The sequence below is a fragment of the Rosa chinensis genome, chromosome 2 (genome assembly GCF_002994745.2).
Source record: "Rosa chinensis cultivar Old Blush chromosome 2, RchiOBHm-V2, whole genome shotgun sequence".
NCBI classification, from domain to species: Eukaryota; Viridiplantae; Streptophyta; class Magnoliopsida; order Rosales; family Rosaceae; genus Rosa; species Rosa chinensis.
The window spans coordinates 4,605,519-4,633,058 of NC_037089.1; the positions used below are offsets into that span (position 1 = coordinate 4,605,519).

Consider the following 27,540-nt stretch of genomic DNA (forward strand, 5'->3'; position numbering starts at 1 on the left):
ATGTGGCAAGAATTGGCTTGAGAAAATTATCTGAACTCCCATGATCATAGTCATCAGGGGGAGGCTCAGACATCAGGAGGAGATGTCTACATGTTCACCTCGAAACGTGAAGGGTGTGTTGTGCTCTTTTTCCCCTTCGACCGAAATTATTTTTTTCCCACTGGATTTTTGTTACTCGGCAAGATTTTTAACGAGGCAACGAGAGAAGCACCGCGTTTGGGCAACACAAGGGGGAGTGTTCAAGTAAAACCCTAAATTGTGTTTAGCTCAAACTCTAGGTTACTTGACCTAGAGGTAATAGGGTTTAATTAGAAGAATCTAGAGATTATCTTTCCTTGTATGATTCAAAATCTATGTATTGTAATCCTCTATATAAAGAAGCCCCTATTATCAATGAGAATATACAGCAAATTCCTCTCAATTTCAGTGTCTCTATAACATATGTCATGTTTTTCTATTTCTTTATTATTTTTTCTCATTGTTCATTTTTTTGACTTTGTCAAGAGAAACCCAAAGGCTTTCTAGGCCCAAGATAAACCCCTTTGGTGCATGTGAAATGCTCCAACTGTGCATTGCAGCACAATGTCTTGCCACTTTGACAGCTTCGGGGTTTGAACCTAGGTTTGGGAACACACCCAACTAGGCAAGAACCACTAGGCCACTTGCAGTGGTTTCTTCTCATTATTCCTATTTTGCCAAACAATTTCAAACACATTAAGTTTTAATTCCATTCATGTTCTTTATTATTTTTAGTTCCTAATCTTTATTTTTCTCTAATTTTGTATAATAAACTAGCCCCTTAACATGTGCTCCGCACATATCAATTGGTTTTATTTTTTAAAATTAAAAAGTTACAACAATTTCTCTCCTATTTTGGGGAAACTTCTTTTTTTTCCATAAAAGGTATTGCAATTTTTTCAAATTACGAAATAGTCTGTTGACTATTTATCCTCATATAGGAATTAATTTGTTTATTAATATTTATATTATGTGATAGCATATATAGTACTTCAAAAATTTAACCATTCCCTCAAGAATTGGTTTAATTATATAATGTTCAAGTAAATCCAGAATATGTGTCTGACTCAAACTCTAAGTTACTTGCTCTAGTTGTAATAGGGTTAGCATTAGAGATATTATCGGACATATCCAATCAATGTACAATTACATTTCCATATACAACTCTGTTACTCTGCTTGTAATCCTCTATATAAAGAGGCCCCTATTATCAATGAAAGCACGACTCAATTCTCTCCCAATTTCAGTTTTCCTTCAACACGTTATCAGTATGAAGCCCAAACCCTGAAACAAATAGCCAATCCCTGATTCAAGAAGCTAAAACACTAAATTTGAATACAAAACCTTGAAGCCTTTTCTGTCTCCACCTCACACCTTAAAGAGCTTGATCCCAGGTGTGAGCCCCCGAAAATTTTATTTAATTTTTAGAAGGTAATTTTTCGCCAATAAGATTTTCGCAAGGTGATTTAAGTGAAGAAATCGATTTCGGAAATTATTTTGGTGTCAAGATCACAATTTGGGCTCTATAATTTTCGTTTGGGCCAATGTTTTCTTCCATTTGGCCTAGAGGTTTACCAGAGCTTATGGAGATAGAGATTGTCGAAGTAAATTTGAGAAGGAGACAAGTTGGGTTGTAACAAAGTTCTGAATGTTGAGTCTTAAGAAAATTGAGTTTTGGACTCTAGACGAAGTCGAGAAATTACTAAAGTAGTCATTGACGAAAAACGAGTAAAGTAATGAACCCTAAAACCCGAAAGTAACCGGTCAGGGGGGTTTCGTAATTCGTCACAAGGGTAAAATGGACATTTCGCACACGCAACTATAAATAGGAAATCAGAAACCCTAAAATCTAAACTCTCTCACTCTCTCCCTCTCGGCCGCGTTTCTCTTTCTCTCTCCCCGACCTCACTCTCTCGTCCTCTCCCTGTGCCATCGCCGGAACCACATCATCCGGCCACCTCCTCACATCACCGCTACCACCAATTGAAGCACCACCTCAATCCGACCTAAACCCATAAGAGATCGACTCCATGCATCGACCCCAACCTCTCTCTTCCGTTCTCCTTCTCTTTGCCACCACCGGAGACTCCAGCTCCGGCCACCATCTCATCACATCGCCTCCACCAGTCGACGCACCATCCAAACCCGAGGCTTACCGTCCACATGAATCGCCTCCAGCCTCCGCACCGGTTCCTCAAAGCAACGATGCCACTACTCGTTGGCTTTCCTTGATTTCCGGCCATCAGCTCGCCACACCGCCATCACTTCTCGACTCATAACTCGCCGGTCGTCCAAACCTTGAATCCTTGTTGACTGCCGATGCCGGAGAGCGCCTTACACGTCTTATGTCAGAGTCCTCGCTTTTGCTAAGATCGATTTCTCTCCTCCGATTGAAATTGAGCTACGCCGCCTCCAAGGATGGAATCAGGGCTTCACGATCTGTCAAAGCCCTAGACCCACGACCTCTAGCTCTGACTAGAGCCACCGCACGCGCCTCACGTGCCACCACAGGCGCGTGGACCACCGTAACTCCGTCGCTCACGGTCGCTGGAATCGTCAGGACTTCCCGATGAGGTAATTCTGTGATTTCTCTTTAGCTGGAGCTTCTAGTTTGAGTAGAGTGAACTCTAATAACTTGTTATTTGATTTGGAGAGCTTTGAGGTCCATAGAGTCTGGGAACTCGAGGTTTTTGGAGGAGGAAAACTGCTTCGAATTGAGTTGGGTTAGGTAAGAACCAGGAACTCTGTTTTGGTTACGAAAATTGGTTGAGGGTTGATTTTAATTATGTTATGCTGCTAGGGATTTGAGAAGGGGGTGGTGATAGAGCAGCCAGTTCACAGCAGCATAAATGGGTTATCCTTGTTGGAGAAGAAGAATGGTAAGGGTCCGGATTTTTGGTCTTGCTGGTGTTGAAATTATTGTGGATGTGTTCTGTTGAGTAAAAGATGCATGAATGTAACTTGGTGTATGAATTGAAGGAAGGTTGATTTAAGATGACTTTTACTTTGGGTAAATGCTTAAACAGATTGGTAATTGAGATTGGATCTATTTGGTCGTGCATTGTTTGTACTGATTGAAGTTAAGGTTTCACCAAGTGCAAATTAAGATTTGGTGCTGCTTAAATGTTTAAGTGGTTCTGTGCATTATTAGTTTTATTGGAAACTTGGCTTGAATGAGCTCCTTGCAATTAGACGATTGGTTTTGTTTGATTAAAGAAGTGGGTCTGTTGTAAATTTTGGAAATTTAGTAATGGTTAACTTGGTGAATGTAACGCCCCAAACTGCATCTCATCAGCTTGAGCACGTCACAGTGCCGCGTGTCTCTAAGACATAAACTGAATGTTCAGTTTACATCCTAAAAACCCGCAAGGCAATTTAGTTAAGTCGCTTTTCATAAATCGCGTAGCGGAAACGTCGAAATACCTTTTGAGGTGAAAACTTTTTAGAATCAAGTATCGAACTTATTCGTCTAAAGCGCTTCTAGATCACTACTAGGGTAAATAAGAATTGGTACACTCCGGTACAAGACGAAAAGGAATAACAAGTTTTTTCTTGAAAATCGATGCATGTTACTCAAATCAATACGTGCGCACCAAATATTACCTGATGGCCGGTCTCATAGACCCACTACACGACCTTACCTCAAATTAATTTATCACCAGGTAAGCGTAGCGAGAGCGTCCGCTACCTAGCTACACACACGGATCGGGTCGTCATTGCGATCGCGCACCGTCCGACCGGTGTAACTAACCCTCCGGAGGTTTTGGGGATCGAACCCAAGGAAGTCAGAGCCACCCTTCGCTCTCAAGCCATCACATCTCTCACGGTTTGGTTAGTACGCATTGCATTTTAACATAACCAAACCACAGACTTAACATGCATCATTTAAACAAAAGCGTAATATAAATAAACCGCTAATCGAGAAGAGTCCCGAATCCCCTACCTGGATTCCGAAGCTTTACCGTTTTGCGTTTTCCAGAATTCACGAACCTTCCGTTCCTCGGGTAATTGGAGTCCTAATTTCCGACATATCGATTGTTAATAATCCATCTCACAATATTTAGAGTCTCGACAATCAACAAATCATCAAACCAACTTTTCCTGGTTTGACCAGGATTGACCACATTGACCAAACTTCGACTAAGTTTGACTGCATTGACCAATTATATTAGGTGCACTGAAATTTACTAAGGGCACCCAATAACCTTCTTCTCTGCATTTTACAATTATTACCCAAGAATGAAACTTGGCTTTCTCACAACACGATTTACAGTGAGCATCAAAATGAACAACTGGAGTTTCAAACATTGTCATGATCCTCCAAATTTCCAAACATACCCAACTGACCCATAATCCCTTTCTTTTCAATACAAAGACAATTTGATAGAATCAAACATATAACCAGGGAGATCAATTCCCAGCAACCATATAACCAGTTCTAACTTCAGCAACCTCCAAAAACAAGAATCAAACTCTTAACCGAAATCCACCCAAACTTTTGACAAGAATCTCGAAAAGGACAGAACCATTCCAAGAACTTGGATTACCTTTGACAATCAATTGACAGAACCGGATCATAATCCAACTTCATCAGTTCGCTCTGCTCGGTGACCCAAGCTTCGTCCAAGTGTCAAGTCGGGCTCCAGGACGTCGCAGTTGAACCCAGGAAACCGGAAAAGCCACCGTCGTCAGTAGCTCCACCGAACCCGATAACACCCAAAAGAGCCAGTCGATCAAAACTCAATCAAATCCAAAACTAAACTCAGAAAGACGTAGATCGTGACGAGAGGACCAAAATCCATACCTCATGCATCGCCGACGATCGCCGGAATTGCAGAAACTCCGCCGGAAAACTCGAAGCTTTCGGGCTTCCGTTCTCTCTCCTCGCTCCATGCATGGACGATCTGTGACCATAGGCAGAACCACGACGACAAGACGTGTCGAACATGACCGGTGCGCCGTCGTATAGTTGCCGGACGCGGGAGTTCCGGTTGGGTCATCGTCGCGGGTCTCGAGCTGGAGAAATGGGTCGATGCTTCTGTTCGTTTCTGGAACGATCTAGTGCGTCCATCAAGCCTCCCCCCTTATATACTTTCCCTTAAATGATTTTGAGTGGCTCAGATGAAGCGGTGAATGGTTCAACGGCTCAGATCGTGCCAAAACATTTCCTTTTTATAAAAATGAATTTCCATAATTCCCAGACTTCGGAAATTCACAATAAATAGTTCCGGTGTCGGAAAAATTCCCCGAAAAGTCTCACAGACTCGTAACGTCACGTACTTTATTGTAGTATCCAAAATTTTAAGATTTCACCTTGTGAAAAAGCCCAATAATTATTCCCGAAGACCTTAATAATTACCGAGATCGTCAAAATTATTCCAAACGATCTCATTTTATCTCGATAAATTTTTCCGGGGCTCACAGTGAACTCTTTCAAAGAAGTTTTGATACGAAAAATAGGAGATATGAGTATTAACCATTATCGAGCAGAAATGAGTGGTAGTGAATAGTGGACTTTATGCATGCCATTCAGTTAAAGAAGGATTTTCAATTATGGTTAAGGAAACAATTACAAGTGAAGTATTTTAAAGTTACCATTTCCCAAAATCGTAATCCTTCGAGAATGGTAATTATCATTTGTTCCCTTAAAGTAGAATTGTTAAACAAATGAAGGTGAATGTGTCGAGTATGGTCACCATATCCCAAATGATTTAAATGTTATATTATTTGGATTATTTGGGAATGGTGGTTGCTATTTAATTGCTTAGGGTTTAGAAGCTAAATAAATTGCGGTCAAATTGGTTGACCAAAATTTTAACATGAAAAGAAGTGTGATCACCATCTCCCGAATGAGCTTACTCCATTAAGTGAATTGTTCGGGAATGGTTACCATTAAGTATCGATTTAGAATAAATTGGTGACTCAAAGAAATTGAGCAAATGAGTTATGAATTGATTACTTATTGGTTTAATTTTATTATAAAGGACTCGAGCGTGTGCCCATGAAATTGGAAGAAGTATCGGAAGGCAGAAACGAAGCTAAGTTTGGGCGAGCACTCCAATTCCAGGTAGGGTGAGCCGTCCCTATCTTGTTAGTGGTTTTCTTGTGCGTGTATATCTTATACATATATTAAGCTGCCTACAAGTACGTTTTTGGTTGTTTATTAGTCGATGCCTCGTGATACAAGTGTTTTCAGAACTGATAATTGCTAATTGTGAAAACCGAGGCTAGACTTGCATGTTGAGATACTGTACCCTTGTATGTTTGTACTTGTGGCCTGAAAGTGAATGGGACCTAGACGCGTAGATTCCTAGGGATCCCACGGTGTCGATAACCGTGAACCTCCGGAGGAGGCCGTGCTCCTATGTTTGTCGAAGAAGAGTGAGTACAGACAGTGAACCAGTCATAGGAGACTCAGGGCCAGGAAATGGACACTTTCGCTACTTATATTCACACGGACTACAGAGTAGTTGGCCGGTTCTCGAAGGATGACGAACCAGGTCGGTCACCGATTTGTTTGAGTTTAGCCGGCAGGTAAGTATCTCGGAGCTCCAAATTGTGTGAAGTATACTGCATATGCTTTATAAAAGAAATAAATGTTTGTGGTTGCCTATTTTTTTAAAAGTATTTTTCGATAAACATGCACAATATTATGTAGTAAATATTTTCAAGTATATTATCTTTCAAACCTAGCATGGTTGGGTCGGCCCCTATTAGGCATGCGAGGACGAAAGCTCACCCCTACAACAGTGTGCAGGTTTTGAGCATGTGGTCGGGAAGTGTATAGGAGAGGCACATGGCCCGGCTTGGCGTATTCCTCTTTGTCTTTACTAAAGTACGGTTTTGGGTCCAGTATCGGATTTCGAAGTAACTTATTTAATTACTTTCTTACTCATTTATTTATTTATTTCCTACTCGCTTACAAAAATTCCGGGAAACTCGTAACCCTGGGGCGCGTCTCCCATGCTTGTAGTTGCTTAGTGATTTGTTTTATTTTCCAAATTGGGGCTCCGATTACAAGCCCAAAAATCCTAGCCCATTTCAAATTCCGCTTTTGAAAATGTGTTGTTTGGTTGCTAGAACGACTTGTACAAGAAAGTGTTTTGTAAACCAACAGTTTGAACCCAAAAGGCCTTGCGATTTCGGGTTAATAAGTTATCGGGATGTCATTCGTGACATGTCGGTTTCTCATTGGCTAACGGTCGTATTGCTGCGGGACCCCCCTCTCGGGTCACCACACCAGGAGTCCAGAACCGGCGACGGAATCCCAAAAACCAGCCGAAAAGTACAGAACCAGCCGTCGGAAACTCCAAACAACCCGTAGCAAAACCACCACCGGTTCACCGCCTTCCAAACCTCCGATTGCTACCAAAATTTTCCAGTAGCAGTGCCTTGATCTCAGGATTCAAGAACCGGTCTAAAACTTGCTTAACCGGCCGCCTGAATGACTGGTCTACAAGGAGAAAACAGGACAGAAAAGTTTTTAGGGTAATTCTGGCCACCACCGATTAATTTTGGCCACCACCAACCAGTTCCAACTGTCTCCAGCCAGTGACAACCACCACCCACCATACCAATTTTCTGACGACCCTCCGATAATTTTCCTGTGATTTTCCTGGCGACTTTTCTGGCAATTTTAGAGGTATGTTTTAAAGATTGTATATGTTCCCGTTTTTGAGTTTTTATTCGTTTTCTCGGGGACTTGCAACCTCCCTTCTTCTACCCCCCTTTCTTCTTCATAGGGGAGACCAAAAGCCGAACTGTGGGGGTTTGTGCTCACTCCAAGTTTGGTGCTTGTTGAGATCTCCAAACTTAAGAGTTTGTAAAGAATTTATGATCGACCACTTACATCATTGTTTCGATCTAATCCAATACCTTTTGGAATTAAATATCTTGGGAACGATTACTCTCAGAAATTTCTAATTTCTTGGGAGTGACTATGCTAAAAAAATTCTTTTGTTTTTGTGGTAGCTTTTTCCGCTCTGAAACTAACCATTTTTCTTGTTCTCTTTCAAGATGAGTAACCTGAACAAACTCGACTTCGCTCCATTAGGAACAAATGGCTCTGGATATCACAAGTGGGTTCGTGATGTCCGCCAGCATCTCAAGGCCGATGGAATCCTGGATACGATTCTCGAGCCTAGCCAAGTTGTGCTAACCGTTGAGCAAGTTCAAGCTTTGGAAACAAATAGAGTAGCCTTGGAGGCAAATAAGGCGAAAGTCATCATCCTAATGACTCATCATATAGATGATTCGCTCCAGTATGATTACATGAATGAAGAAGTCTCCAGAAGGCTGTGGGTCTCACTCGAAGAAAGATTTGGCGACGTGCGTGACTTCCTACTTCTTGACCTAGAAGTGAGATGGCATAGCCTCCGCTTCTATGATTTCAAGTCAGTTATTGACTACAACTTAGAAGCACTTCGCATTAAATCCTTAATGGAATTCTGTGGTAAAGAGATCACAGATGCGATGTTGATTGAGAAGGTTTAGGTAATAGATTTCATCCTCAGCAATGAATGTTGACATGAATTAGTCACTTGAGTTTCTGACCTTCTGTGACATTTGAATCGTAAAGGAATCATGAGTTGCCTTAACAAGAAATTCTGACCAACCTTTAGCTCAGAATGTTTTAGCTTCCATTCCAATAATGTTTTTTGCTTAAATGTTTGAGTTCAATGAATATCGACTCAGATACAAAATTCTTTTTTTTTCATTCACTTTTGCCTATAGCACTATCTCAATATAACTGTTTGTCATACTCAGTTATTGCTTAAGATGATGTATCATGTACACCAGTGACCCAGCTTAAACTAATTATTTAGGATTGAGTTAAATATATGGAAAATGATTTGTGGCCTCAATGAGGCCTAAGATTTATGGCCTCAGTATTAGGTGTCATGCCATGCACTATGCCAAAAAGGCCTTCAGACGACATAACTGTTCTGTCGTCTGAACGAACAAAAATGTGTCGTCTAGTACGGTGTCGTCTCTTGGGGGCATCAGACGACAGAAGTGTTCTGTCGTCTGATTTTTCAGACGACATAAAAAAAAAAAGTCTTGTGTTGTCTGATGAGTTTTGCATTTTGGGAACATTGTGATCTGTATCTTTAAAAGCATTCAAACAACAGTTTTGTATTGTCTGATAAACAAAACAACCACAGTATTTTTTAAATGCTATTGTGTGAAGCATATTTGCAAGACTTATTTGTGTGGTCTGAATGCCCTTAAATAAGAAATATGAACACTCATATGTAGTGTCTTCTCTCATACAACAACAATTAAAGGTTGTGCTAATTTACTTTAAACGACAATTATATGTGGTCATAAAGAGCATAAGAGGACAATTAAGTGTCATTCTAGGGTCCATACATACGACACTTAAGTGTTGTGTGAAAGGTCTTTTATTAGGTCTTTTATATTGTCTGTGATTGATTCCAACCACACTTATTTGTTGTTATTATACACTTTAGCCAATACTTTCGTCTAACTTATGTTGTTGTTTTGCCCTTTAGACTACAATTTTCTGTCGTCCCAATGTCAAAAAGACAATAGACTTCTAATTGGTTTTTGTGTTGTTTTTGTTCAACTGCAACCACACATTTTGGTGTGCTTTTGTTTTAGCTTGCTATTTGAGATAACACATTAGTAGTCTCCTGTTACAATTGGTATGCATGCATCTGGAAATTAAAATTGACTATTCCTGAAACCATAAAATTCACATCTAAAATCATTCATTGCAATTTCCATTAATTCACCATTGTCTCATGTACACAAACCTAATTAGGAGCATCAGTTATAAAAGACCCATATCTACTAATCTGGGCAGCCATCAAAATATATGCATGCAGCACTGCTTGCTAATAATCCAGAAGCACTAGACAACATACCAAAATAGCTAGCAGTACTGCAATCAAGATCTTGCAAATATATATATATATAAACTATGCATGTCCAAACGTTGATGCTACATATCCCCAACTACTAATTAACCTACACACTAGTTATCTTTGAACTTAAGAACATACTTCGCCCACTCTGCCAGGACAACACCAGCATTCTCAACTGTGTAATAGCAATTTGCTTTTCTTTCTCACTGTAAGAACAACAAGGACAGAAGCTTAGTTATAGATCACAATAGATTAATCCAATAAATCACTATTACAAGAGATTAGTTACTTATTACCTTAGCACTCCACTCTTGGTTTTTGTCCTTAGTACTCCATTAATGGTGTTTCACAGATCATTTATAGAAAGCAAATGAAAAAAAAAATTAAATTCTGAATTCTCACTTCACCGGGAAATTGGAAGGGGAAGACCAGCAAAAGGAAATGTCAAGGATCAAAATAACAAGAGAATGCTAACCCTAAGAAAAAAGCCACAGCCAGTCAGTTCAAAAAGTCCCTGCATCACAAGTATCCATAATTTATTATATGACGAGAGAAAACACCAAAATCTCTATTTGATGTGCAAATACAAATACAAGATTTGCATAATCTCTACTACTTTATTTCCAACAAAGGCATAACATCTTCTGCCACATCACTTGATTACCAAAACTTTGGAAACTGCTTGGTGCCTCTACTATTGCCAGTTCATTGAATTACATCATTAATTATGTTTTGCAGAACTAATTTAAAGCTGAGGCACAAGAACATGGTTTTTCCCAAGCAATATGATGGTTAAAGTTCAACTAAAAGAAAAGGCCTCTGGCAAAATAGTGAAAAGGCTACATGCATAACATGTCTTACCCTTCCCAGCAGGCCCATTTACAGGAGCCTTGTGCACCAGACTGCCTTTTTTTAAGAAAATAAGAATGCTGGAAGTAATAATACTACACATTCTAGACTCCTAAAAAAAATATGAGACCGATAATCACTGCGTAAGAAGCTTATTGATTAAGGCACTAAAGTCCAATTCTGGTAAAACTCCATGCTGTAAAGATTGCAGTGATCAACAATCACAGGATAGTAATAATTATATAGCAGAATACAATTTACAACCCTGAGGTCTACAGTGTTCCAATGACAATACCTGTCAGGGGACTGAACTAGGAACTCTAGATAGCAACAGCCAAGTAAGAAACCAATGCAAGAAAAGAAAAAAGAAACAAGAAAAAGAAAAAAAAAACTTTTAAGTACCAATGAACAGAAGAGAGGCAAGTTGGATGAGATCCCACACATGCATACAACAGATTCATTTCCTATACACAGCCCCTTTGGTTTTTTTTTTTTTGGCAGAGGGCATTCCAGGGTCCCTTCTATGGTCTGCCTAATCCCTGTTGCTCAAATTTTGAGAATGTTAACACCAAAGTATTGACGTTGTTTCATTTTTCTTGGCTCCCTTTCTATTTTTATGCACTGTACTTACTGTTTATTCAATGCTTTCTAGGTGGTCTTGGGCACAAAAGGCTGCAAAAAATCTAAAAGCTCAAAATCCCCTTCAATCAATAGTGGTTGGGTTGTGGAACCCACTAGCGCCACTTCCTCACTTAACGTATGTACGTATGGTAACAATGAAATAGGTTCTAAGGTTTTGACATTATCAAAAATAGATGTTACTAAAAAAGAAGCACAGAAATAGGAAAGACTGAAGGTAATCTTACTGGATGCCCACATAGGAACAGGAACAAACAGGAAAGACTAAAGGGGAAAACATCAGCAAAACAAACAGGAACAAGAAAGCACTAGTGACATTAGCCTAGGAGACACACAGCCTGAAAACTAAGCCTGAAAAAAGATTACCAATTCAAAGAGCATCCTGTGGGGAATGCAATGCCTGCTTCCAGGCCATTCTCGGATATTAACTTACGGACTGTGTTCTCCAAAGTCTCACACAAATCAGTCATCAACATTCCAGGCTTTAAAATCCCTCTGATGTATTTCCGTACCTATTTAAATGTTACCAAAAAGCCACCAGTTGGTTTCCTCTCCAGGATATTATAACTTAAGAAGCAACATATTGACATAAAGAAATTGCACCTGGCGATGAACTTCTGCAGCTCGACGAACTGAATTATATAATAGTTTTTCAAGGCGCTCCAACTCCCTCTTCTCTTCAGAAGTAGTCCTCCACAAGTTGCTGAAACACAATACAAAATTTGAGCTAAAATCTTCAATAAAATATGAAAAAAAATGCAAGACCTACAACGATCAAGTATCGTGCAAACTAGAAAACTGGGATACAATTAATTTACAGGATAATAATTCTAATAAGAGTATATTCCATTACTGAGTGTTCGATGCTTCTGGTCATGCATCTCCAATGAATTCCTCAATCAGATACTGAGATTGGAAATCAGTTTCACTGCACTTATATCAACTCCCCCCACCCCAATAAAGATGAACCTCACAATCCAATTTCAGTCACAGCACTACTGACAGCATCTTTAAATCACTTAGATTGCAAAGTTTTTAATTTATTATAGGGACCTTTTTATAAAAAAATGAAAGAGGGGAAATACAAAACAGTGGATAAGAAATCCTAATCAACTAAGAACTGAAAGAAAAACACAAGAACAGACAACAACAAATAGATCAAAACAAAGACACCAATGAGTTGCAATGATCAATTACAAATGAGTCCAGTAGCCACAAATTGGATCTTTTGTGATACATATAGGAAACACTCAAAAAGAAAAGATTGCAGAATTTTTCACACAATACCTCTTTGGTTGAACATACCATAAACTTCCAGAGCACCACTTGCATCTTTGTCGCCAAATAAGCTATCCAGAGAATCTGATTTCTGCATATCCTATTCAGTCAGAAATAGGTAAAATATAAGCATATTTTCTTCAGTCAGAAAGGGTCTTTCATTAGGAGCAACCAAACAAAATATATAACAGATGGTACAAATTAGTATAACATGTAAGTGACGGGTGAAAATATACCTGATTATGATTAGGAAATGGTATACTTGATGCTCAAACACCCAATATAAGTGACGGGTGAATTTCACAATGTGTAAGTGTCCTATGTTGAAGACCATGCAATGAAATAGTATAAAAGCTTCAAATTAATGAAGACCATGCAGATCAACCTCGTCCTTTGATCTCCCAAACAAAATGGAATCAGTCTAAATGCAATTATTGGTTTTGTACAAAGAAGATTAATGCAAGGAATTGTTATTACATTGTTGAATGGTGTGAAACTGAATTAAGATGTCAAAGTCATGTCATCATGTCCAGCATAAAATGGTAGTCCTATGTTGACATAACATCAGAATCACACTATACTGAAATGAGAACTGAAGTGGCAATCAAAGACATAAGCTGGCAACAATAGCTCAACATATTATATTAACTTTGAAGTTTTGGGACTAAAGCACAGAACAAACTTTTTAACTATCTGAAACATATTTTACGCAAACCATTCATATATGAATATCTTACAACAAGAGATAACGGCATCCAAACAACTTAAACCGCCATACTCACAGATAAAAAAAAATATTTGTCGGAGAAAAAATAGAACTTACTTCCTTGTCTCGAGACACTGGCAATCCATCAAAAAATCCCATATTGAGCTTTCACCTTAACAAATGCTGAAACTACTAACAAAAAACAGATAAAAACAAAATTATATTGGCCTCCAAAAGTGGGAACAAACAAAAACAGATCCTTTTATCAGCCAATCGTAAAGTAACCATCACCATTAGATTTCCAGAAGTTCTTAGTTATTAAACCAATGTTAAACTCCTACAAACCAAGCCTCTTTTAATTCAGGAAAAGGAAAACAGGCAATGTGATACCTTACTGCAGCCTATGTAATCATCAATGATGACTAGTGGCTTTCCTTCAGACCCAACCCCCTTTGATTCCGTAAGAGGTAATTCAAAACTCTGAAAAGAAGAGAAAAAAAAGGTTAACTAAATACAAATTCAGATTATTGATACGATACAATTTCTGAAAGTGGTAATGTGATAACTTGACAGAGCCTAGCTATAAAATCATTAACAATGACTGGTGGCTTTCTTTCAAACCAAACCCACTTTTAATTTTAAAACAAGGAAATCCAAAATTCAAAGTACCGATAATCTGTCTTCACTACCTCTATGGAGGCAGATGAGAAGTAATCCTGCTGAATAGCATCAAGAAGCCCTTCCTCATATACTTTAGGCTCCACCGAAGTTTTCACAGGTACACCATTGCCAAAGTCCAGAGTACAAAACAATAGCTGGAAGTCACCAAGTACAGAACATTGAACCCAACAGTAGCAAAACCAAACACAAAACAAAACCAAAAGAAATTTGGGATCGAGTAACCTCTGATCGTATAACCTCACCTTGAATTGAAATTCTTGTCAGAATTTGTCGACCCAGAGTATATCTCACACCGAGTAACCTCACTACGAGTTGAACTGACTCAAATAGTCACCGCCGCCTCCACCGAATCGAAACAGATCGAATTTGTTTTCAGCTCCAGTTTCTTTCCTTTTTTTCTATTACAACTAAAAACTGAAAAGAGAGTGAATGAAACATCTTTTCTCTAATTGGTGAGGTTTTCAATTGAAGACGGAAGCCGAAAATGGAGAAGGAGGGAAGTCGAAAATGGAGAAGGAGGGAAGTGAAATTTGGGGAGGGGGAAGTGAAATTTCGGGAGGGAGTCGAAAACGCCAAGTACTGCAGCTCTGCCTTTTTTTTTATTTCAATTGGATTTCAAATTTAGAGCCCAATAGTAGGACACGACATGGTTTAGGGTGTCGTTAAAAACTGTCCACCCGCTAAAAAAGGCTCAATTTGAAGCCTTGTGTCCTTAAAAACTTTCAAGGACTCCACATAAATTATGTGTCCTTATTTGGTGTCCTTGTATGTGTTTTTTCTAGTAGTGAATAATCGAGAGAGTAAGAATCGAGATCTTATAGAGCTGAGAAAGCTGATGAGTCCGAGGGACAGAGGTCAAAAAGCACAAGTCGCGGGTTCTAGGTCGGGTTGAGAGAGCAGCGTGAGAAGGAGAGAAAATCACTTAATTTGTGAGGGATAGATCGAGGTCAAAAAGCATAAGTCAAAATAACTCAAAATTTTTTAAAACAACCTCCACACTACGACAACATTTAAATGTTGTCTGAATGTCAAAACATTTTCTAGTCAATTAGGGCTTGGCTATTTGAGAGGGAAAAACACTTCTCAACTTTTGGATATCCCTCCAAATTTGAGATAGGAAATCACCACCTTCTACAACTACACAAATGTGTTGTCTGAATGCTCACCATTTATCCAAATTTGAGATAGGAAATCACCACCTTCTACAACTACACAAATGTGTTGTCTGAATGCTCGCCATTTATCCAAATTTGAGATAGGAAATCACCACCTTCTACAACGACACAAATATGTTGTCTGAATGCTCACCATTTTTCCAAATTAAACCAGTATGGTTTTAGTGTATATTCAGACGACAGAAAAAAAAATTATGTCGTCTGAAAAACTCAGACGACATAAAACTAAACTTATGTCGTCTGAAGTGTGTCGTCTGAAGGCTTTTTTGGCATAGTGATGTCACCTACACACATCACCTATTTGTCAAATCATGCAATGTAATTCTTGAGAAAAATACCATTTTAGCCTTCCAAAATCTAATGGCTCTAAGTTATTATTTTGTCTTTTTTCTTTTCTTTTCAATACACTCATACTTAGATTTAAATAACAATGTTAAGAATAGAAAAAATTTCATGTAATTCAATCAATAGATTTGCACATACATTTGATCAATAGATTTGCATAACACATGTATATGAGTTCAACCTTTGTTGCGTTTTTGTAAATTTTGAAAATATAATGTGAAAAATACATAGTTATATCATTATATAAGTTCTTATGTTCATTCTTTTCTCTTTATGTAGCTAGGGTTTAAACGTTATATTTTAGTTTATTATTTTCTGTTTGTTTATTTTCCTTATATTTAGATTGTAGATGATAATTAGTGATTGCTACTGACATGAAATTTTTTTTCTTACCTCTTAATTTAGACATATGTGTTTTCCAAATTCAATTTATTAATGCTATTTTTTTGGATGAAATTAATCAATAAAGTTATTGCCTATTTCTTGACACCTAATTCAATATATTTATGCTATTTGGAAAGAAAAATTATAGGAAAGAATTTAAATAATTGAAGAAAAATATTGGTTAAAGAATTTGTAGACATATCTCTTAAATTAATACATAATTAATAGCTGATTTTTTTTTCATCACCTAATTAAATTCATTAATGTAATTGATTCACCCCTAACATCTAAAAGGAAATATAAAAGGGTAAAGTTGGTTTGCAATAGTATGATGTGGCAAGATATATTATGTGAAATTGAAAATAAAATTAGTATTTGCTTACATGGCATGACACATAAGATTTGAGGCCATAAATCTTAGGTCTCATTGAGGCCCTATATCATTGCCCTAAATATATTTTGCATTTTGTATAGGTTTCCGAATATATCTTGCATTGGCATTGTAAGCTCATTCCATTCACTCGTCTGATTTCATTTTTTTTTGTATTGCAATAAATTTGTAACTGGTTTTCTAAGATAGTAAATTAAGAGACACAGATCTTTTCTATTTTGAAGTTATAACAAAATGAGTGACATTTCTTATTCCAATGCCAATGTGAATCGAAATGGAAATGTTGTGAATGGAAAAAGCCATCCAGTACTGAATGGTTACTAGAAGAGCTGCTGGTACGAGAATGAAATCGAAGAAACCTTAGGATGGAGCTTTGCTTTTAATATGTATAGTTACTTATGTATACATTTTCAGTACAATCAATAACATTAATTTAGTAATCTTGGCTTCTACATCATTTTTTTTCTTTTTCCTTTTGTGATTCCTATTTCATTTTATACTTGAATGCGGAATATATATATATATATATATATATATATATATATATATATATATATATACAGTCCTTCTTAATTGGCTAAGGACATCCTTACCAAGTTTAGGTACGGATTTCCAGTTTTTTTCCACTTTTCGATCACATATTCACATTTTAACCGTTCAGTTTTTAGGCCGTAATGTATAGATCATCTCTGCAAAATTTCAGCCAAATTGATGATCCTTAAGGCATTCAAAACTACAATTTACAACAATGAATACGAACCGTTCCGATTCGACATATTCGGTTCGTTCGTGTAAATTGCAGTTTTGAATGCCTTAACGATCATCAATTTGGTTGAAAATTTACAGAAATGGTCTATACATTAGGACCTAAAAACAGAACGGTTAAGATGTGAATCTGTGATCGAAAAGTGGCCAAAAACTGAAAATCTGTTCCACGAGCTTAGGTAAGGATATCCTTACCTAAGAAAAATCCTACACACACACACAAAACAAAGTTCTAGCTGACTTATGACACTATATTAAAATCTGAGAGTGAAAGTTCTTTACTTTACAAATTGAATGAAAAGTTTCATAATTTTACCATGGTAACATTTTTTTTTTACAACAAATATTGGTTGGATTAGAGGTACCGCAGCAATTAAATAAACCCGCGGCATCGCGCGGGATACTCTGCTAGTATAAACTAAATACCAACAATATAAACTAGTATGAATGGTAGCATCAACGTGAACTGGTGTACATTGTATATGTTCAGGCACACGTGAGATTTGAAAGGGCGTACATGTGACTAACCAGTGTGAAATCCTACGAATGTAAATCATATAAATGATATTGTTAAAATTTGCTTCACCTCTTTCTCATGAACTTTGACTGCAGAGTCTTGGGCCCTGATTTGTTCTCAAGTCCCATGAATCATCGATTGACTGACGATCGTCCCCAATAGATCCAAACAGATTCTCGTTCTTAGAATGCCATGATGCATCTCCACCATACTTTCATGACGCTGCAAACATGCATTAATTTGCATAGTCAAACCATCATACACCTGATAACCAAAACATATATCGACTAATTTCAGAATTTCCTACAATCCCCAGTTATTCCATTACGCATTAAGAGATGGAAAGCGTATCGATTTTTGGAAACTTAGAACTTAGAATATTAAAGGTCATATCATTTCCACTTTGACATGATGAATTGAAGTTATGTTAGTATAGATTTTATTGTATATTGGCATTCCTAATACAAAACCTAGAGTCTTAGGTCTAAGTTAGAAGTGTGCCAATCATTGGAGTAAAGACCTAGCCGAATGAAAAGAAAAAAACTCAATGCACTCAATGCTTCAGCTGACTCCTCAAGATACTTCACAGGTAATTGCATATGCATCTCATATGTTTTGTGTCTTTATGCATACTGGGATTGATGCATGTGTTGCAATCCTAGTTAGGTCAAAATATGTGAGTTGGTCTGTGTTCGATTTCTTTAGTTCGGAGATCTTTTGTGCATTATTGCTGTCAGTCATTAAGTTGTACGTAAAAGGATATTTATTCTACATGATTTGTTCAATTAAGTCTATCTTTTTTATTAGGGATAAAATCATGTTTATTTGTAGAATATCTTTTTAGTATATGTCCTTTACATATAAGGAGTCAATTAGGTTTTGGTGTATTTATTGTCCAAGGTTTTAGGGGGAGTCTGCATATTATAAACAGCAATAAAATGCATTCATTGAGCTGGTCTTTTGATGTGAAAAAGATTGTATTCATCCATTGTGATTTAGAAAAAGGCTTCATTCATTTTTGAATAGCGATGTGCTTCAAATCGTATCAGTATTAAAGTAGATTGTTGAGTTAAACACTTTTTCATTAATTTATCAATCATCTACTCAAGGCCGGTCCTGAGATTCTAACAGCCTGAAGCGAAGAATTAAAATGTGGCCTCCCGTATATATATGTATGTATGTATTTATATATATATATATATATATATATATATATGATTAAATACTGTTTAGTCCTTGAACTTTTGCCCTAAAAACACTTCAGTCCCTGACCTTCTAATTTCACACGTTTAGTCCTTATACTTCAAAATTTGGGACCAATAGGTCCTTTCCGTTACTCTCCGTCCAAAAACGCTGTTAAATTGCTGACGTGGCAATTCTTTCTCGTCAAAAAGTCTATTATACCCTCACTTTCACTTTTTTTTCCTAAATTTTTTTTTTTAATTTTAAATTTTTCTCTATTTTTTAGTTTCTGCTTACCCTCTCTCTTAAACCCCTAACCTCTTCTCTCTCCGAACAACACCTCCCAATCATCAAAACCCAGAAATTTTACATGTCCTTGAACCAAATCCAAATAAAGAAGGAAAAAAAACTGCAACAATTCTTCTCCCAAACCCAGATCGATTAGACAAAAAGAAAAGAAAACCAAAACGATTCCATCAACAACCCATGAGCTCCATCCAAACCTGCTCAAAACCTTCTTCAAAAACCCTAGTACCATCAAATCCCAATCCCAGGCTAAACAGCTCCATGCTCCAATCCCCACCACCATCGCCAATGCCACTGCTTCGCCACCCAAAACCTTAATTCCCTACTTCTCCAATGGCCATCTCTCAAATCTCATTTCCTTCATTTAAATCAAACCTTATGCAAATTCATCCAATCCAATTCTCATACCCATTTCTGTGCTCCTCCATGAAAATACTGTCCCAAATCGATTGGATACCCTCGCTGACCCGATTGCTTTCAGATGCATCGTTATCTAAATTTGAATCAAACTCCAATCCAAAAACCCAAAGCCCTTGTGGAGCTAGAAAGTCACCTAATTCAGAGCCAAAGCCTTAAGAATTTGACTCGGCGCCAAACACTAGCCCCAAATTGAAATTTGACCCGAGATCATCGCTGTCGTCACCTTCGATTCCAGTTTGGTCACAAATGGATCCGAACTCAAGACGAGGACGCAGTCGCTGGGGGATGATCGGAGGAGGCGCGGCGGTCAAAGGGATCGATGACGAAGCAGCTGACGTCACGATCAGAATCGAAGGCAGCGTTGGAGAAGAAGTCATCATCGGAGCTGCAGGAATCGATGGGATTGGTGAAGGGGTTGAAGTTGTGATAAGTGCACCAGCGGGTGGGTCGGGGCGGGTTGGTTTGGTGGCTCTAGGTCTCTAGGTAGTGAGGAGTCTCAGACATTTTCTTTCTCTGAAAATATTGAAAGGTTTTAGCTTGGATGCACCTTCGAGTTGGAGATGGAGGGGTTGAGTTGAGGTTTCTGGAGGGGGGAGAGGAAAAGAGATAAGAGAAGAGATAAAAAGAAAAAAAGAAAGAAAAGAAAAGAAAAAAAAAGAAAAATTAAAAAAAAAAAAAAAGATGAAAGAATAAAAAAAATTAAAAAAAAAAGGAAGTGAGGGTATAATAGACTTTTTGAAGCGAAAGAATTGCCACGTCAGCAATTTAACGGAGTTTTTGGATGGAGAGTAATAGCAAGGACCTATTGGTTCAAAATTTTGAAGTACAAGGACTAAACGTGTGAAATTAGAAGGTCAGGGACTGAAGCATTTTTGGAGCAAAAGTTCAAGGGCTAAACAGTACTTAATCTATATATATATATATATACACTATATATATATATATATATTCTCCAAATAACAATACAAAATCATGTATTTTGAATAAAAATAAACATAAAATTAATAACAAAATAAAAGTATATGAATTTTTATTCCCTACATAAATTTCTGAATTAAACTAGTTAGTCATGTGGAAAAAGGAAAGGGAAAGTTTATATGGAAAAGGAAGAAAGAAATTTTAAAAAAAAAACGGTGGGCTGGGCCATGGGGTCCAAGAAAAATCAACTTGAGAGATTGAATGAAAAAAGAGAGAAAAGAAACAGGATTGGGAATCTGGGATTTGAACCTTGATGGGAGTGACGCAAACTGACTTCAGTCCCGTTGGAGCAACGAGCCTTTTATTGTTTGCAAAAGCAAACAAAATATATATATTATCTTTAACATATCTACAAAAATTTCGGAGGCCCCCGAGAGCCGGTGGCCTTAGCCAGCTGCCTCAGGGCCGGCCCTGCATATACTACATATCAAGTACTCTCGAGGTCAGTTGGAGTTGTTGATGTGCAAAGAAGATTGAAGGTTGAGGTCAGTATCTGTCAATCTTACCAATCAGAGCAGTTCATCAATGGAAAAAATTTACGAAGACGTGATCATACAGCCTTCTAGAATGAATCTAGTAAGTATAGCCGAGGTCAATGCTATTGGTTGTTTGTAAGAGAACTCGTATCTTTCCATTAAGTGAATCAATTTTCACTAGGTCTTTAGAGAAGTTAAGGCCCCGCAATTGTTTTCCTCATTTTGAGGTTTTTACTGCGCAAACAATTCTTATGTCTCTTGATTGTTGTGTGATTGTGTTTACCTTTCTTTTATGCACTTTATCTACACTACTATATTCAAGGATTTATATATGTGTTTCAATCATTCAATGTTTTTTGTTAGGGTTTTTTGAATTAAAGAAAAGTTGTGGTTTCTGTAGGAAAAGCCTATTCACCCCCCTCTAGGCTTTTTAGTTTCATCCCAATATTTTCAAGTTAAGTATATACCTAGCCTGCAGTATCCAATTCCTCCATAGGTATACAACTTTGACGATCAACTGCGGTTAGTCCCATTTAAATTGAATTATTGTTGGATAAGTAGAGGAAGAAGCGAAGCGCTCGGCTATAGTAGCCAAGTCCGATGAAAACCCGCCCGATGATGACTGATAACGACCAAACTTATCCCCTCGCTCGCTGCACGTGCTTTCCTTCTTCTCCCACAAATGCCCTTGTCACCTTGTCGTAACAAATCCATGTGGGTCGGCTCGCGTCTAACAGACAGGCGTCTATCGGTGCATGTTATCTTTGGTGGTTTGCAGACAAGACCGGTAAATATCAACACCTAGCTTAAACAGTATCGTTGATCATGATATAGCTTGCTGAAATGGAAAGTAAGCATGATGCTGAAATAAAAGATTTGTTGCTTCACTCTCACAATAGCATGCGCTAGCATCACCAAGCTTGCTGAAATAGAAAATATTGGTGAGGAGAGAGAATCCTCTCTATACTTAAGGACAATCCTTGTACTAAATCCTATATATTGGCAGTTCTGTTAAATGTATTGCATGTTATTATAATTTGGTAAAAAAGATTAAGATAAACGAGAGGGAAATACGGGATCTTGACCCAGAGAAATTGTAGCAGAAAAATAAGAGATATGGACTTCAATCCTATCCAGGTTCAGTCAAATTAATCTAAACCGCATGTAATGCCAGCATCACTGTCCGCTCACGCACTGCCGTTCTTCCTATATAACCTACGTTCGTGAGTTGAATACTCCATTTCTTAACTAACATTTTTATCAGTATATTTCCGACCATGTCTACGGATATGAGCACGTCAAGCCACCACAGGGTGAACTTAGCTGCTCCGAGAGGCTTCTGCACCACATTTAAAGCAGATCTAAAGGAATCACTCTTTCCCGACGATCCCTTCAATGGTCTCCAGAATGAGAAAGCACTTAGGAAAGTAAAGAAAGGGTTGGTCTACTTTGTTCCGATCTTCAAGTGGCTTCCCAAGTATAATTTTCGTACTTTCCTTTACGATCTCCTCGCTGGTCTCACCATTACCAGCCTTGCTATCCCCCAAGGAATTAGCTACGCTAAACTCGCAGAAATCCCACCCGTCATTGGCCTCTGTAAGTTTTCGGAAAAAATTATTTGCACCACTTCTTGATTCTTGAACAGTAGATATAACGACTATATGGTTGATGGCTTTGTTTTATTTAACTTTGCAGACGTAAGCTTTGTTCCGCCTCTCATTTACGCAATTTTGGGGGACTCCAAGTATCTGGCAGTGGGAAATTTGGCGGCATGCTCGTTACTTATCAAAGAACATATCGGAGAAGTAGCATCGCCGGAGAATGATCCCACTTTGTATCTTCATCTGGTTTTTACGGCCACCTTTGTCACAGGCGTCATGCAGACACTAATGGGTGTTCTAAGGTACTTGAATATCAAATTATGTTGAAATAAGTTGTATAAGAATTAATTTAGGGAAATTACCGTGTATTATATATCAATCTTTTCAAACTATTTCTTTTAACTCTAGTTTCTCTTCTACTGTATACGTTAGGTATATATTATATTGTACGCACATCTTATATTTTCTAGTCGTTCAAATAGATGAGTGATGTTGTGCATGAGTTTTGCAGACTGGGGATTTTAGTGGATTTCTTATCACATTCTACCATCACTGGTTTTATGGGAGGGACTGCAGTTATAATTTCCTTGCAACAGTTGAAGGGAATATTAGGAATGAAGAGTTTTACGACTGAAACCGACGTCGTATCTGTTTTGAAAGCAGTTTTCCGACATAGAAAAGAGGTTTGTATATATTTTCCAGAAATGAACTATCTTATACTTTATTTTAATTACAACCATTAATTTTAACTAAAAAAGAAAAATATAACACTCGCATAGGTATAAGGTGAAGATGACCAAACACATATTGACCTAATTACGTCATTATTGACATTCCCTTTTTCAGTGGCGTTGGGAGACTGCAGTTGCTGGTATTGTATTCCTCATTTTCCTTCAAATAACAAAGTTCATTGTGAGTGCTTTACTACATGAATATGATAAATTAGTACCAAATTCATTGACCCTGGTTTATCAACCATTTCTGTAAAAGCATAGTCTGCTAATAATGATCATTATTCACAAATTTTCAGAAGGACAAGAAACCGAAGCTATTTTGGATATCCGCCATGAGTCCACTGGTTGTGGTTCTAGTTGGCTGCGTTTTTGCTTATTTTGGCGATGCTGAGAATCATGGAATACCCATTGTAAGTACTAGTGCAGCATTATATAGGTTTCTCCATTTCTTCCCCATATTCACTCGCTGTGGTAAAAGATCTATCTTCTCCAAAATCGTTGATCTAAACAATTTCTCCCAAAAACTGATTCTGTATATGCTCTCTAATCTTAATTTCAGACAGTTGTAATTCTATACGCACAGTTACGAATTCAAATAATTTTTTGTTATTTTTTAAAAGTATGTTGTTAATCTTTTTTAGGTTGGAGACTTGAATAGAGGAATCAATCCTCTTTCCATTCAGCATTTGAACTTTGACATGAGATACTTTCCAGCTGCTTTGAAGGCTGGATGTATTACTGGCGCCATTGCCGTGGCTGTAAGATTTTGAATAATTTCAACATAATTGATGCAGTTTTTGAAGTAATTACTACAAATAAAACAAAAGTGAGCACTTTTACATCAATTGTTGGGGGTCGTGGTAAAATGTGTAGTCATTGTAGTAATAATTTCATTAATGATAAAAATATAAAGATTTACCATTGTGACAATAAATTTGTTATCACACTTGTTAAATTATCCATAAACTAGTACATTAGTTTAGGTGGAGTAATTACTACAAATAGAACAAAAATTACCGCTTTTACATCAATTGACATGGATTATGGTAAAATGCATAGTCATTGAAGTAATAATTTCATTAATTATAAAAACATGAAGATTTACCACTCTGACAATAAACTTGTTGTCACACTTGTTAAATTGTCCATAAACTAGTACATAGGTTGTAGGTGGAGTACTTACTACAATTAGAACAAAGAGTATCGTTTTTATATCAATTGTTGTTGTTTTTTTTTTTTTTTGAAGGGTTTATATCAATTGTTGTAGTTTGTGATAAATTAAGTCGACTGAAAGTAATTATAACTTCAACCACGGAAATTTCACAATATATTACTTTAATTACTCAAGGGATAACTTCATTACACCAATGAGAACATACGTGGTTTTAGTCAAAATATAACGGTTTACCTATATGATAACACATTGTGGTAACATTTGTAATTTAGTTCAAAAAGCAGTAATAAGAAGTTGTACATGAAGTAGTTACCTATAACAAAGATTATCTATTTTTACATTAATGGTTGTGGTTATCGTAATAGGCATGTAAAAAGAATTATATTTAGTTAAGGAAACTACTTAATTATGATATAATTAATTAGTAATAAAGACTATTTAATTATACTAATTTTGTGAGCCTAGGTTAGAAGGTTTTTGTTTTTAATAAGGAAAAAAATGTAATTGTCAATTGATAATCTACTATTAATCAAACATTAATTGGCATGGCTAATCATAAAATTAATTAGTAATAAAGACTATTTAACTAATTGTAATTTGGTGAGGCTAAGTTAGAAGGTTTTCCGATAAAAAAAAATAAAATAAAAAAAGTTAGAATTTTTTTTTTTTTTTTTTTTTTTAAAGAAAGGAAAAACCATAATGGTCAATTGATAATCAATTGGCTAAGGGTTAAACAGGATACCAAATTTTAAATATTTTAGACAATTTGATATATTACTAATCTAATGATCCAAAATATTTAACAAAATAAGTGTATGGCAAACACCCAGTACCTAAGAAAATTCCCATAATTATATAAATTAAATTAATTAGTATCCTTAATTTTGAAACAACTTAATCACAGGAAGGAATAGCCGTTGGAAGAAGCTTTGGCATGAAGAGGAACGAACAAGTGGACGGCAATAAGGAAATGATCGCTTATGGCTTGATGAACATAATGGGATCTTTCACTTCTTGCTACTTGGCTGCGGGTACGTAATAGTAAAAAAAATGACTGCAATCAGCTCTTTGGTTAATAATCTTTAATTAACTTGCACATTAATGCAGGACCATTTTCAAAGACGGCGGTGAATTACAGTGCGGGAGCAAAGACGGCAATGGCGAACGCAGTAATGTCGTTGTTTATGGTGCTGGTGCTTTTGTTATTGGCTCCTTTCTTTAGTTACACCCCTCTTGTTGCCCTATCTGCCATTATCGTATCTGCCATGCTTGGACTCATAAAATACGACGTAGCTTTTGAACTGCTTAGGGTTGACAAGTTCGACTTTCTAGTTTGTATGGCTGCTTTCTTAGGAGTGGCCTTCATAAGCATGGACATTGGTCTTGCCCTCTCAGTAAGAATTCGTCACCCCGCCTCCAAAGAAATCGACTTCTTTCTTTACTGATTTTTTCTATCTAAATTGCTCTTATAACTCTTTCATATATGAGATCGATCTATCATATAGCAGTATTAAATAAAAAGGGTCTCTAAATCACCTATATATGCCTTCAATTTGAAGTCTTTTTGGTGTTTAATTAGGTGGGTCTTAGCCTCTTGAGATCACTGCTTTATGTGGCTAGGCCTGGCACTTGTAAGCTTGGAAAACTACCAGACTTGGGTCTATATCGTGACTTAGAGCAGTATCCAAATGGAATAAAACATTCAGGGATCCTTGTCCTACAAATTGGCTCGCCCATTTACTGTGCAAATTGCAACTATATTCGAGAGAGGTATGCATATTCTTACCTTCAGTTCAGAATGATATGCTTGCTTAGACACTACATATAGATACACACACACACACACACACACAGATCTGTTCAAAAATGTGCATGTAATAATTCTCAATTGCCCAGCTTGCATGGTTAAATTTTTTGCAGGATTTTGAGATGGATTCGCGATGAGCAAACCAGTTCCAGAGATGTTGTTGAGCATGTCTTGCTCGATTTATCAGGTAGGCTAATTATGGTACTGTGATGTTTATCATACACTCAATTTACATCTATTTGAACAAAAATTACAATTTGTATGAATTAAAATTATAACATTGAAAACAGAGTTACCATATTTATTTACACTATTAACATATAATTAAACAAAAATTACAACATTGACAACAAATTTGTTCAAAACTTGTAACAAGGTCATAGTTGATGTAATTACCATTAATAAAACTAAGATTACTCAAAATATGACTCAAGGTTACCACTTTGACAACAAATTTGTTGTCACATTTATAAATGTGTGTATCACATATGGGTATGTATTATAGAATTTTCCCTTTGTATCATTTCATTATCAATTATTTTTAATTGAGTTTCATTTTTTAAGGAGTCGTCACCATTGACGTGCCTGGCATTGAAACACTGGGCGAGATACTTAAAATCCTGACTGGAATGAACATTAAGGTTAGCTCCAAGATTGCACGTTCCGTCTTCTTCATCAATTCATCAACTCGATTATAGATAAACCGAGAGTAACTCTATACCAAAGCAGCGAAAATGCAATTTTTTCTTTTTTTTCTTTTTCTGGCAGTAAATGTATGTTTTGTTTCTGTTAAACTCTTTCAGCTAGGACTAATAAACCCGAGACTTAAGGTAATGGAGAAGATGATAGCATCGCATTTCCTAGACAAAATCAAGAAGGAAAATGTGTTCTTGTCCGCGGAGGATGCAGTCGAATCGTGCAGGTTCTCACTTGACAGGTCAACTGAAAATAGTGGTTTATCATCAGCACGACAATCTGATGCTGTTTAGGATTAACAAGTTTTTATTCTCGAGTCTTTTTCTTTTCAAAGAATTTCGATGCACCCCTTCGCTTTCGCTTAATATCTCTCTTCATCCATTTTGTATAGGTGAATGTACATCATTAATTTGGCGGCAATTAGCTAGCTAGCTAGCGCCTCTTATTTTTTCATTTTTTATTTTTTAATAGTGAAAGTATTATGAATAGTACGTGTTGTTGTGTTAATGGGAATAAGGATTTACTGTG

At 37.0% G+C, this 27,540-nt stretch overlaps 2 protein-coding genes across 10 annotated transcripts; one reads left to right on the forward strand and one right to left on the reverse strand.

Annotated features, from left to right (window-relative positions):
• Positions 1–9,699: 9,699 nt before the first annotated feature.
• LOC112185930 (methionine aminopeptidase 2B-like) lies at positions 9,700–14,633 on the reverse strand. Of its 9 annotated transcripts, none has more exons than XR_002930540.2 (7): positions 14,304–14,633; positions 14,070–14,195; positions 13,771–13,860; positions 13,498–13,569; positions 12,702–12,774; positions 12,000–12,099; positions 11,214–11,908 (listed from the first exon to the last, which is right to left on the reverse strand). XR_002930540.2 is itself a non-coding variant. In XM_040515459.1 (4 exons), the coding sequence occupies exons 1-4, from the start codon at positions 12,244–12,246 to the stop codon at positions 10,407–10,409; spliced, it is 294 nt and encodes a 97-aa protein (XP_040371393.1). In that variant the 5' UTR covers positions 12,247–12,261; the 3' UTR covers positions 9,700–10,406. The 9 variants fall into 9 exon arrangements, 1 of the variants encoding a protein (XP_040371393.1); XR_005807362.1 differs by having other exon boundaries at positions 13,498–13,572; XR_005807363.1 differs by having other exon boundaries at positions 12,684–12,774; positions 13,498–13,572.
• Positions 14,634–21,973: 7,340 nt separating this feature from the next.
• On the forward strand, positions 21,974–27,540 carry LOC112183518 (probable sulfate transporter 3.5). The gene is made up of 12 exons (XM_024321903.2): positions 21,974–22,596; positions 22,696–22,903; positions 23,113–23,284; positions 23,448–23,513; positions 23,632–23,745; positions 23,977–24,093; positions 25,414–25,540; positions 25,617–25,903; positions 26,089–26,279; positions 26,430–26,503; positions 26,881–26,957; positions 27,120–27,540. Exons 1-12 carry the CDS (start codon positions 22,278–22,280, stop codon positions 27,303–27,305), a joined length of 1,938 nt encoding a protein of 645 aa, XP_024177671.2. The 5' UTR covers positions 21,974–22,277; the 3' UTR covers positions 27,306–27,540.

What these genes read in the sequence shown, in the direction of transcription:
- LOC112185930 (XM_040515459.1), bottom strand. Translation starts at nt 12,246, where the DNA reads ATGGAATATACTCTTATTAGAATTATTATCCT. An exon ending in CTTATTAGAATTATTATCCT is followed by an intron (nt 12,100 to 12,214) that starts GTAAATTAATTG and finishes ATTGTGTTTCAG; the next exon opens with CAACTTGTGGAGGACTACTT. An exon ending in CTGCAGAAGTTCATCGCCAG is followed by an intron (nt 11,909 to 11,999) that starts GTGCAATTTCTT and finishes ACATTTAAATAG; the next exon opens with GTACGGAAATACATCAGAGG.
- LOC112183518 (XM_024321903.2), top strand. Translation starts at nt 22,278, where the DNA reads ATGTCTACGGATATGAGCACGTCAAGCCACCACAGGGTGAACTTAGCT. An exon ending in TGTCTTGCTCGATTTATCAG is followed by an intron (nt 26,504 to 26,880) that starts GTAGGCTAATTA and finishes TCATTTTTTAAG; the next exon opens with GAGTCGTCACCATTGACGTG. An exon ending in TGACTGGAATGAACATTAAG is followed by an intron (nt 26,958 to 27,119) that starts GTTAGCTCCAAG and finishes AAACTCTTTCAG; the next exon opens with CTAGGACTAATAAACCCGAG.